This window comes from Hippocampus comes, unplaced genomic scaffold, assembly GCF_001891065.2.
Source record: "Hippocampus comes isolate QL1 unplaced genomic scaffold, H_comes_QL1_v1.1 scaffold47, whole genome shotgun sequence".
NCBI lineage: Eukaryota > Metazoa > Chordata > Actinopteri > Syngnathiformes > Syngnathidae > Hippocampus > Hippocampus comes.
The window spans coordinates 10270-23586 of NW_017806029.1; the positions used below are offsets into that span (position 1 = coordinate 10270).

A 13317-nucleotide genomic window follows, 5' to 3' on the forward strand; every position below is an offset into this window, starting at 1 on the left:
TTGATGCCCTAAGAGTAAAAAATACATTAATCTCTTATCTTAAAATCATCCAGCAACAGCTTATGTTGGAAAATATATATAAATAAATAAATGGTTCTTGTTTTAGGAATGTAAACAGAAAACATGATGCTAACAGTCTCAGTGAGTTGGCTAGTGCGTTAGTTAAGTGATATTTTGGTGTATTTCTGTGAATCTTCTGAATGGTGAGTGCAAATAAATTATTCAAATAAACTACCGTATTTTCTGCCCTCTAAGGCGCTTTGGATTTTAAGGCGCATCTTCAATGAATGTCCTATTTGAAAACGGTTTTCATATATAGGGCTCACAGCTTTATAAGGCGCATACAATAGAAACTGCAATAGTGTCTGCGGTTTACGTGATGCATCCACTAGATGGAGCTACGCAAAAAGGAATACAACACAATACAATACAGCTCTATTTATATAGAGGCTATACAACCGCTGCAGCTGTAATAAAACGCTTTACAGAACATTTAAAATACTACGTCCAAGAAATCAAAATATTGATCCATACGTAGCTCCCTTAGGATGTTTATGCAGCATGATACAAAGTCTATAAAAATACAGGGTTTATTCATTGGCAAGCCTTGATAACTGGTCACAAACACGGACATGAAACATACAAATACAAATGGCATTACAAAACAATAAATGAAAGACAAACATTATGAAGACAATTGATTCAACAAAAGGGCACACAAACCTCGTGGCCTCACACCCATAAGGGGCTAAATATCCTTGGAACACTTGATTGTCTCCTTCTTCCATCATATAGCCAGGAGTTAACTATGCTTTTGGTATTATCGTTTCATCATGGCTGCGCAGAGCTGTTGTCTGTTTGAGTATATGTTGGCGAATGCACATGTCAATTAGTGGCGGGCAGAATCCTTTTACATTCCAATTGGTTCCTGCTAATAATCACCACCAGATGGTATTGGAACACTAACAGGGAAACAACTCTATGAGGACTATCAAGAGACTGTAACTAACACAATTTATAAGGGGCATTGGATTATAGGGCGCACTGTCGGCTTTTCTGAAAATCGAATGCTTTTAGGTGCGACTTATGTGCGGAAAATACGGTAGATACAGTACAAATATTAGGGGATAAAACGGTCACCATGAGTGATTTTGACTCTGAATGTTTAATCTCTGTAAATATTATTAAGTTGTCCAAAAACACAGCCCAAATCACCTCAGTTTGAAAGCCTTCTTTAAATCGTTTAATAAGATAAAGCTGATATTACAATATTGTCTGATGTTATTCTAATCTTACCGGATCATCTCTGTCCATCTGACAGCCTCTTGCAGCTCCATCAGCCTCTCCTTATACTGGTTCCTCTCCATCAGGACTCTGGCCATTTCCACCCTGGTGAAACGTTTCCGCTGTGCTGTGGGCACATCACTCTGTACAACCAACATCAATATTTGTGTGTTAACCCTTTCATGAACAGCGGTTTACTACAGTTGACAGCTAATCATGTTATCAGGTTACAGGGTGCAGAAAGGGGTTTAATACGGATTTTTTTTTCATTACATATGAGACAAGTCAATTCAATCTAGTTCAATTTTGGTTTCTTCTCTCAATCCAGCAGTCCCACACATGCAGACAGTACTGTAGATGACCAAGAACTCACATCATCCTCATTCTCAGTCTTAGACTTGTGTTTGCTGTTCCCAAGTTCAGCTTGAACTCTAAAAAGAAGGAACATTTTCAACGTCAATTGCGCATTGTGCGACGCGAGATCAAAATGTGAAACTGCAAAAATTCACAGACTTCTTCAGTTCGTCTTCTAAATCTTTGTTCTTCTCCTCTAGTCTGATCTTGGCCTGAGTGACAGCGTCAAGCTCCCCTTGGAGGACCTCCTTCTCGCAGGACAGCTCGTCCATTCGAGCAATCAAGTCATTCTTGACCACGTTGAGGGCATTTCTGAAAACAAAGGTGGGGGCAGAATTTTCTTTCAAACCCCTTGGTCGACACTGTACAGCAGGGGGTCATCAGCATGGTGCCTATGGGTACCCGTTCGCCCTATATGACTTGCAAGTAGGCATCATTTAAACATAGCTCACCAGAAATGGTACATTGTGATTTCCTAGGGTATTTATCGAAGTGAACATTCCAAAGTAAACACGTGCTGAGATTTATAGAAATAAAGTGCTGCTTATTGATAGCAATCTCTACCATACGCTGTTGAATCCTTGCTGACACAAATTGTGAGAAATCAAACATGATCAGTGTCTTCACATCAATAATCAGTAATTCTAAAATTCATAATATCAAATTAACTCATTCAGTACCAGCCAATTCTGGACCAAGTCTGAAAAGACGTTTAAAAACGTCTTTGGGTGTGAATGAGTTAAAAAGAAGTGGACCAAAATAGTGATTTCCAAAGTGTGCTTTAAAGTGGGAGCTCTTTGGATCAATCAGTAGCCAAGAAATACCTTTCAGTTTCAAAACGGTTAATGACCCTTGCTGTACAGCAACCTTAGTGGTTTGCCCCACTAGATGTGCTTCATCTATTTCAAACTACCTCACAGTAATTGATTGCTTCAGTGAGTGACAGAACCTCTACAGTAAAAGTCTAGAGTGAAAACATAAATCATACCACCACCTATTCAGTGTATTCCATGTACTAACTTTGTCTCCAGAAGTTGGGCATTCTCCTGGATAAGATGTTCGACTTCACGACCCATTCCTGAAAAATCACGTTGACATCAACTGTAATTGATGTATTTACTTTGTTTTTAAAAATCATTATAACGTATATGAAGACAGGTTTGCGACATCTATACTAAACTATGTCTTACCTAAAAAATTGTAGTCTGCGGATTCAAATTAGAAACATTATTGATCAGATTATCAGTATATTTGTAAACTTGACGGTCTTATCCCGTGATTTCTACTCTAAAAACACAATGTCACCACTGTAATCACAAAAACACAACGAACAAAAATATCTAAAGCCAAACAGAATATTACAGAAGACAAAAGAAAACATATAAACCGATGGTGGAGATTATCTATTCTTAAATGATACACACCAGAAAATTCATCTGTCGGGTTGATAAAGCCCAGCAGCCAAAACCAAAGACATTTCATGAAAATGATAGGCGGAGATAACTGCAATGGCGGCCAAATATACACAATTTGCGAGCAAGGCAAATTACCTAAAAGGTCTGCTCCATCATCAACATCTCCTATGTAGTCATTTCCAGCAGAGGACAACTCCTCGAAGAGAGAGTCAGTGTTCCGATCGAATGCTAGATTCTCTACGCCACCTTTAGTGGGTGTGCTGGACAGATTAAGAGAGGGGGGTAAAAAAACAACGACAAACATGGTGAACAAGGCATACTATTATCTACCATACAATCCAATTGATAAACATCTGGCTCAAAAGATTTTTTTTTTTTTTTTAACGGCATGTAGGTCAGTGCAAGCAAGGCAGTAAACCGGGACTAGAATTTTTGTCTGCAGGGTTGCAAACTTAGCGACATTTTCTCTATATTTAGAGACTTTTCCAAGTTCTCGAACATATCCTTCCATGCCAACAGGCTAATTTGCAAGGAAGAGACAAGCGAAAATGCTAGCAGTTGTCTGTCTGCCTGTTTGTCTGTCCGTCCCAACCAGGTTAGCTAATGTGAGTTGGCAATTAGTGCTCGAAATGTGAGCACACAGAAAAAATTATGCAAATTGGAGACGTGATTTTTGTAAACGCTAATTAAATATTGCGATTGTAAAATGGTAACGTGTCCGTAAGCAGTCCGAATGGATGTTAAAGTGTAGAAGTAATTTGAATCCTTCTAATTTTATGAAAAATGTGTTTAAAATTTCCAAATTAGAACAACATCTATACCATATCTAAACAAGCTTATTAAAGGAAAAGCAAGACAAGTTCATGCTCAAATAAATAATAAGGAACACTGTTGAGCATGTTGGCGTGGCCTTTGATCACCGTTCCAGTTTCTCAAGTGACTCCTTTGGAAAAACAATTATTTGCCCACTGCTAACCTAAGGCCACATGAGGCCTCACAATTTTTCATCTATACTGGACAATTTCTATATTGCTCCACCTCAAGTGGGTCACTTTTGAGCTGGAACATGTCCCGGCTTGAGTTTAAACCAGAGGCAATCTACATCCTGGACACTAACTAATCGCAGGGCACATTCAAACAAACAACGATTACTCAACTAAACAGGAGCAATCACGCAAACTGCACACAGGAATTCCGGAGAACAGAATAGAACCCTGGCCTGAACCTCAGAACTGTGAGGCACATGCTTAACACTGTGCTGCCTGTCTGACAAATTTGCAAAAAATATTTTTTGTTGTACTTATTACAGCTATAGCTAACTAGCTAGAACAAAGGTCATTATTACAGTCAAACCTCGGTTTTCGAACGTCTCTGTTCTAGACCAAATCGGTTTTCGACTAAACTGAGCGTACTTCAATGTGCCACTTGACTCCTCCCGCTTTCCTTACACGATGAAGTGACTCTTCCTCGGGGAGACGAGGAAGTGACGCTTCCTCGTGTAGCGTTCTATTGTGAGCAGACGTCATCAATAAAGATTTTTTTTTTTAAAAAGAGCGTGGTTTCGGTTTTCGAACACATCGGTTTTCGAACAGCCTTCTGGAACGGATTATTGTCGAAAACCGAGGTATGACTGTATTTTATTGGATATCGGTCATAAAGCTGTACCTTGTTCCTTGGCAGCCATCAAGGTCCATGTCCAACTCAGGAGTGGACTCGATAATCGCCAATACCTCAGACTTTTCCAGATTGTTTTTGCCATCTGACACAAGCAGCCGAGAAACATCAAAGTTGAGTAAGCGTTTGTAAAATGTGTTTTTGTGTGCTCCGAGTTGCAGTGCTGTTACCGTTGCCTTCATGAGGCATAGTTGCAGTTTCTTCATTCTCCTGTCCGAGTTGACCTTGCACGGTTGAAATGCTCTTACTGTTTGGTTTACCAATGCTGCCGTCCAGATTCTTGTTGCGATCACCGTGTCCCTGAGGTGTAGCTACAGATTCAATTGAAGGACTTGTATCGCCACCAGGCGATGTCGGCGCTGAAGTTTGGCATTGACCACTTTTCATGGTTGAGGTGGAGTTTGTTGTCAAGCTACCCGTCTGAGACACATGGGTGCTGGTTTTGTACGTTCCTCCTTGTGCTGGTGAAGGAACATGTTTGGAGACGCCTCCCTCCTTGGCTGGAGTGCTGGATTTAGGTCCATCGCGGCTCATGTTGGCCAGTTCATCCTAAAGAGGAGTGGGAAGTACACAAGTCATTTACATTTATACAGCCATGTTGATGCACGAGACAGGCATGAGTCGATTACAGGGGTTCTTCGGTTTCTGATGTCTGTTCTCACGTGACCGAATTTAACTTTAACCATCACCCACCTAGGGAGTTTGTAGTAAATTCACGAACTCGGGAGTAAACTCATAATTACAAGCAATATGTAAAACCACTTGTATGACACGATGTTTACTGAAGCAGTCAACCATATTGTACTTTGTAGTTAGTTGCTCAACTAATGTCTAGACTTGTTGCTTCAAGCCAAGCAAGGTAGGTTAGTTTGAGAAAATCACAGGTTTGCATCTTCATTGTTTTCCACCGCACACACACACAAACACACACACACACACACACATAGCCTGAAAATAGGGCTACCTGATCAGACTTTTGATTCTGTAATTTGAACCTTCCACTTGGGACATCAAACTGAAGAACGACAGAGGCCGGATTAAGTTCACATACAGCAACAAACGGTAGTAAAGAGTTGAGTGGTTCAACTGTGCAACAGTACTTCATATCGTTTGGTGACTAATAGGAAAAATAAAACCACGCCGTACAGAAAAACGCGTTTACAAGTGATCACATGGCAGTACTGTATTGTGTCAATAGGGGTGTTCACACGGCACACATTTGCATCGGTGCTGCACCGACGTCTTTTGTTGCGATATATCTGACACCGGTGTAAATTTTGTGGAGCGTTCACACGTAAAAAGCTGCTGACTAAAGAGAAGCGTGTTAACCCCGGTGCAGCCCCACTTGCGTTCACACGGCAGTTTCTGCGGCCGTGCAATACGATAGTATTAATACGGAAATAAAACAAAGAGCTGTCGTGTTGGTTCTTTTTAAAACATACACTTTATTAATTTGTTTAACTCAAGCGACTACGGGCGCGTCCTTCTCCGTCTCCGTGCCTTCTGCTCGAGAGGCGTTCAATGATCGCCCCTGAAAACATAAATCAACGATGACTTCAATGAGACTCAGAAAAGCAAACATAATGCGCCAAACAGAAAATCAAGAGAGGAAATCACAAAATAAATTCTAGAGTTAAAGTTGCCGTGTGATCACCCCTAATGAGTCCAACTGGCGAGGAGACTCTGTCAGAAATGACATATTTTCAATATCAAACAAAGTTTCCGCAGCTCTTAGGCGTAAGCAAGTGCTCCAACCCTGCTTTGTTTTGATTCTGAACATCCACAGCATCGATAAGAACTCTGCTGATGGAAAGAAAAAACAAATCAATAAGTTAAATAAATAAATTGCGGCAACAAATATGCTACCGTATACTATTCCCAGGGACATTGGAATTTCAGGACTTCAATTTCTGATGTGCCTTTTCATAAAGGTGTTGAACGTTTGAAAAATAAAACGGCACATATAAAACTCTGTCTTAACAATATGCTAATTAAGGTTGATGTATTTATGTGGTGTAGAATTGCATCATACAATGAGTTGTGTGTTATATTTTGAAAGAGTCAAGTAGATTAAATGAGGTAAACAAAATATGACATATTGTCAGTATGTTGTAGCGCATTGCCATCTACAACCCACAGTCAAACATCGTGTGCTTCAAAAGCACAAAAACTGAGTATTTTCATCATTGTAAAGACCCAATTTTTAAGAGAGCTCTAATTAGATGTGGTGGTCCTAACGTTGGTTTCAGCAAGTCATTTATATTGATGTCGTCTCACTTGCAGTCTGGTTTCTAAGAGCAACAATGTGAAGACTCTCTGTCCTTCCCTCCTTCCCTGAATGGCACTATTTCCCTCACTGACTGGGCTCCAGGCCACTCAGTGGCAACTCTAGCTGTTCAAAATTCTCGACACCTCCGAAATCCTCTCTAAAACAGAAGTGTAAAAACTTTTTAGAACCCTCATTCAACTGAGCCAAGTAATGATGTCATCTCTCGTTGGAAAGAAAACTACTTCACATTTGAATTTAACTTAATGAGAAATCATCATTTAAAAAAATAAAAAAAAGACGGCCTCGATTGGTAACTGTGAAGTGCCTGTTGCATACCTTGAGACTGGTGTTAGACCTTGGATGGCTGATGTTATTGAATCTCCAAGGTTCAGCCTGGACATCCACGGGGTCCCTGTGGAGGTCAGTGCTCATGCCATCAATCCCTGGGACTTGAAAGATGCCCATGGAGATGGGCCGATCCTTCCTAGATGCACAATGGCAAGAGCGAGAAATGGAACACTAATTCAGATGAGAGCAAAAAAAAAGAGAGAGGGACATAAGTTACAATTGCAAGTTCATAAGAACCACAAGGATAAAATAACCTGTTCCCTTGAAACAAGAGGCTGGAGTACATAGAATCATCAAATGAACAATACAACGAACTGTGGATGATTAAAAATTTGAAGGAATTCCATATTTCGATGAGGCTGCCAAATTAAAAATTACAGCAACAAAATGAAAGACACTACATCTTAAGGATCAGCATTTTAGCAAGCTTTTGTGTTTCTAAAAGAAAAGGGCTCATCAGATGATGGCGGGAAACGTTTGCAACACCCTGGCAACATTGTATGAACTCAGTGCTGGCTTTCCCTTTCAGTGAAGAGATATGATGGAGACCATACAGGAGAACAATGGTAGCTGCGATAAAGCAGCAGTGAGGAACGGCAGTGTTCCAAATACAATGGAAACGGCACAGCAGAGTGCGGGACAGGTCACTCGCGGGGCACTAATCTTGACTTGTCCTAAACAAAACCAAAATATTCCCGATCAGTCAAGTGCAGCGGTTGATGAAGGCCAACCACTGTTATTTACATTTAGGGTCCCCCAAAATTTTAGCGAGTCATACATCCTCTTTTTTGGTTTGTAATAAAAGGCTGAAGGGGACTGTAACTGATTTGTAAGTATAGCTTGAGCAAAAAAACAGCCTGCTCAAGGTCCTCCAGCAATCTTGATCAACCCCCACAATAACAAATCCATTTATTTGCTGGCTTAAACTCGTCAACGGCAAATGTTAATCAGAGATGCCTTGATGTGTCCCAAAACAAATTAAAACATTTTCTTTTTTATTTATGACTATGACTTAAAAAAAAAAAAAAAAAATACAAAATCCAGCTGCTGATGAACCTAACCCTTAATTCATAACTATTACATATTATGTTATTATGAAAACCAGATGTGCTAGAGAAAATAAAACGGGGAAGATTCTGAATCAGCGCAAAAACAATCTAGAAAAGTTGATGTGCTTCTAAAATGTATTTTTATTATTTAAAAATTTGGGCAATATTTGTTTACCAGTATTATTTGACAACACAAGTCTGACTAGATGCATTTTCTCTCCCTACATTTTCTTTTTTGGCCTACTTTTTGTGGCGGTTAGTGCTGGGCGATACCACAACAATAGTAGAACATACACCGGATCAGATCACAGATCGATGAAAAACTGAAAATATATTGTGGTGTATTGTTATCGTGATATAAAATGGCCTCTATCGTGCTATAAGTTTTTATCCACATCGCCTAGCACTACCTCCAGGGGAACAACACAGTGCCAGTTTACCATTCAAACAGGCTTCAACTGTTAATATTACAGTGGCTGGCGAGCAGGAAAGACACACTATTCCACTCAAAGCCATTTCTACGCACATAAATGTACCTGCTGGGACGCTGTATGGTGGACAAAGATGGCAGGGCAGGTAAGCCGCCAGTAGCAACAGAGTAGTGAACCAGAAGCAGCACTGACAGAGACACCAGTATAGCAGAATTGATGACCACCGCTCCCCCAACAAAGCCAAAAACAAAAAGCAGCATACGCCCGGGGCTCATGGCCCCACGTCAAAATCGTGTCAAAACGTCTGAGGGAGACGAAGCAGTGAAACGCAGCGATGGGTACCACAGAACAGATTTAACCAAAGTTGGACCCAAAATCAAACACTGTTAGCTGTTGTACAGCCTTGTAGCTAGGAGCCACAGCAGAAAAGAACTCAGTTGTGAGGGAGACAGTGAATGGAAGCAGGCAGCAGTAACAATAACAGAAATTCGGGAGCAGAAACTAAGCTAAGCAGAGCAGCAGACGGAGAGAAGAAAATCCTCCATGGAGAGCAAGGAGAGGCTGGTTAACTCCACCACTGTCTTCCTCTGGTGAACCTGTTTTGGTTGCTCTGTCCCTTTTCCTGTCCTTTGCCGAGCTGTGACACAGCAGGCACTGTGCAGTACAGAATGCTCTGACGTTTCTCTCTCTCCCTCCCACTCTCCCCTCTCCCTCTCTCTCGTCGGATGCTGATGCAGCTTGCTCCATATGCCTCACTTCAGGCAGTAGCTTCCTGGCTGCGCTGCTCCCAAAATCATACGTTTTTGTCTGAATGTGGGTGTGAGACTTTGCTAGTGACTTTAAAGCAAAAATAGGTTCTGTGTACACAAGAGACTGAGCCATGAGGGGAATGTTATTATTTTTCCTCTCTCATAATATGATGGAAAACAGCAGGCACCAGGGTACTTCCGGGTGGCAGAAAAGTGACTGACTACTGCTGACCGGAACTGAAACAAGAAAAATAAAAAATGAATACAGCAGAGCCTGTGGGAAACCAAAGGGATGTTGTAAACATCTGGACAGAGATCACAAGATTGCTTAGTGGCCAAGTAGCCACTTCTAAAGGGGGGCAGACTGGGATGTTAGCAAAAACTTTAGGGCGCTCCCAGGTTCATCAGCATGTCTTAAAATGTTAAATGAAAACTAGAATGGAAAGTAGCTCACTATATTTTGACAGTCATAAAATAGGGCACTGCACCACATACAGTCTGGTCGCTAATGGCTGCAGGATGAAAAGTATGAGCTGTGAGTGATTGTTTTTTGTGATCAGCATTGAATGGATTTGATCTCGATTAACGATGACGTAATTTTCCACGAAAATGGCAGGATCATGGTCAGCTATTTACTACTTGCGTCAACAGCACATTGACACAATATGAAGAGCTGACCTCTTGTCGGGCCTTACCGCGTTCTCGCAGATGTGCCTGCTCCTGAATCGGAGGGCTCTGCTGTTACTGTATGCTGGTGTCTCGTTCGCTCCAAGTGATCCATGTAGCTATGGATCATCTGCAAGGTGAGGTCAAATAATATGAGTTTTCATCATCAATATGATCATCTGTTAAAATGTGACGTGATTGAAATGTTATATTTTGTAGATGAGGCTCTTGTTCATTGAACCTATTTATTTACATTGAGGGTGTTTGCTTGCATAGCATAACATTCCGACAAGCAATGGTTAATTTCTAACTCATTTGAATACAATGTCAACTTAAAACACGAAAACTGTTGGGCTGTTACTGTAAGCGTATGAAGACGCACTTGCGTGCTGATCTCATGAACTAGAATACCTCTGTGTGTCTCTGGTGGAGAGCACTGTACTCCTTCTTGAGTTCCGCTTCTCTCTCCTCAAATCTGATGACTGCATAAAAGAAAAAGACATTTTTAGAAACCAAAGTGCATATGATTCAACAACTGGTGAAAAGAAGGGAAAGAAGTGTGAAAGTTAAACTCAATGTGGCTAAAGTTGACTGCTGCGTTGAAAGCTCATGACCAGAAGGGGCCCCTCTTTCACTATTCTCCAATACACAATACCTGACTGAGATCAATGAAGCTTACTTATTTTTTTGTATAAATTAGAACGCTTACAAAACCTGCTTGGAAATGTCACACACACAAATTTATGAAAATGTGGAATTCATAGAAAACGTGCAATCTAAAGAAAAAAAATCAATTACTTCAACGTTACACATGCTGGAAAATGGATCTTTCATTGATTGTATACAAATTGTGATCACGCCCCCATCAAGTGTTAAATCAATATCTATATGGATAAACTTACCAGTGGTGGCTCTGTGCAAGTGTCAACAGCACCTTCTGTCAGAGTCTCCATTTAGGCGATAAACAGTGACTGGACTTGTTGCTCGTCGCTTTTTTTAATAGTCATTTCGGCATTGGAAAACTTGCTGAAGACTGTATAGCCACAAAGTCGCTAAATTGGCAACACTGAGTACCTTATTTTCTGGATTATAAATCACAATTTATTTTCATAGTTTGGCCAGGGGTGCGACATATACTCCGGGGCGATTTATGTGTGAAATGATTAACACATTATAGTGGTACCTCTACTTACGAAATTAATTGGTTCTGGAAGAAATGTCTTACCGAGAAAATTTTGTAAGTAGAGACGCGTTTTGCATGTAAATGCCCTCATCCGTTCCAAGCCCCCCCAATTCAGACAAATGTTTTCTAAAGCATAAAAATGCATCAAAATATGTAACAAATACATGTTACAATTAGATCGGGGGTCGGCAACACACGGCTCCAGAGCCGCATGCGGCTCTTTAGCGACATCTAGTGGCTCCCTGGAGCTTTATAAAAAATGTTTGGAAATGGAAAAAGATTTTGATAGTAGTCTAATATAGCTCAAATAGATATAGATACAGTACATGTTGCAGCTCCGAAAAAGGAGAGCTGTGGTGTTGGTTTTTGAAAACGTACACTTTATTTATGCTTTTAACAGTCTCGACAAACACAGACACGTCTGCGTCAGACTCCGTGCCTTCTCTCTTCTCGTTCAACTCGAGAGGCGTTCAAAGACAGCCTCCGAAAAACGGAAATTAATGATCACTTCACTGACACTAAGAAAAGTGAAAATAATGCACCAAAACAAAAAATCAAGCGAGGTAATCACAAAATAAATTCTATGGGGGCGTTTGTGAACAGACAACAAAGGAATGAAGAACAAACAATTCTGAGACAGTCCTTCATTGTAAGTTTTATAGAAGGCTTTTATTTTTTGCGGCTCTCGACATATTTGTTTTTTGGGTTTTTTTGTCCTATATGGCTCTTTCAAGATTTTTGGGTTGCCGACCCCTGAATCTGATTATTGCACAAAAGAATAGAGTAAAGAATAACAATGATGGTCATTTAACTTTTCACTCTGTCCTCATTGGGGTTTTTTGCCCTCTTTAGTTCATGTTCTCTCTCAGAAGTGGTTTTGCCTGGTATTTTGTAAAGAACTGATCCAAGGACGTTTGCTTTTGTCAGCCTTTAACAATCCTTGGCAAACATCAGCATAGAGAGCGATCGCCTGACTGGTGAACACATTTAGGTAAAGTACCTCGATTTATTAAGTTACAGTAAATAAAAGCCATAAAAGACTTTTGCTTCAAGAGCACTGATTGGACTGCACTCCAACAGCATGCTGACTTAGCACACACTGCTCCCAATTCTGCCAGCAAACAGAATGTATGACAAGTGAAACTCCAAATGTGACACAAACGGGAAAAGAAGAAGTGTCACACTGCAATACGCGCGGCAAAATGTTTCCCTTCATTAAAAAAAAAAAAAAACTGTTACAATGTCTCGTCGAAACAAACAAGCGGTCACGCGCTGTCAATAAGGCAGTCACGCACATATCATGAGGGCTTTTGCTTGACGGCCTCTGAAGATTATCTCCCAGTGTTGTGATGTTCTTAAACATGTCCTGTATTTCTAATTGGTCAGTTTCCAAATCAGTCTCTTATTTCTGTCTATTGCGTGGTTTGTTTGCTAGTTTGTTTGTTTGACCCAGAATATTTTATTACAGTTCATGAAGTGTCCCGGTTGCAAAAACAATATTGCCCAGTGTTATTCAAAAACACTGACGACCGTCCATCGTCCCTCTGGCACAACAGCCGTCCATCGTCACAAGATTAGAAAGCGGCCGACAACGGAGCTTGTGTGAGCCTCACATTTTTTCCAATACAATACACTTACTTTGGTCCGCATAGTTTCTTGTTTTTAGCTCCAGCTGACGCGAGTGTGACTCTAGAGTCGCCACTCGACCTTTGAGATCCTTCCTCTCCCCATCCAAGGAGTCTTCATTTGCAATGTATCGCTGCAGATGGAGAAGAAAACAATGATCAGAGCACTGACGTTCATAGAAGCACGATCAATTCCAACGTCATAATTGTTTTTGGGGCAGAAACATTACATCCATCCATCCATCCATCCATCCATCCATCCATCCATCC

At 40.7% G+C, this 13317-nt stretch overlaps 1 protein-coding gene across 1 annotated transcript in view; it reads right to left on the bottom strand.

The window, feature by feature from the left end:
- Positions 1-13317, bottom strand: part of LOC109529277 (C-Jun-amino-terminal kinase-interacting protein 4-like) — a 38295-nt gene that overhangs the window by 9772 nt on the left and 15206 nt on the right. The window contains exons 2-13 of the mRNA XM_019892582.1: positions 13061-13181; positions 10651-10721; positions 10269-10369; positions 8930-9106; positions 7333-7480; positions 4898-5276; positions 4719-4812; positions 3189-3313; positions 2659-2716; positions 1798-1950; positions 1658-1715; positions 1297-1427 (exon numbers count right to left, since the gene is read on the bottom strand). Coding sequence (XP_019748141.1) covers positions 1297-1427; positions 1658-1715; positions 1798-1950; positions 2659-2716; positions 3189-3313; positions 4719-4812; positions 4898-5276; positions 7333-7480; positions 8930-9106; positions 10269-10369; positions 10651-10721; positions 13061-13181 — 1616 coding nt within the window. The remainder of the gene's footprint in view (positions 1-1296; positions 1428-1657; positions 1716-1797; positions 1951-2658; positions 2717-3188; positions 3314-4718; positions 4813-4897; positions 5277-7332; positions 7481-8929; positions 9107-10268; positions 10370-10650; positions 10722-13060; positions 13182-13317) is intronic.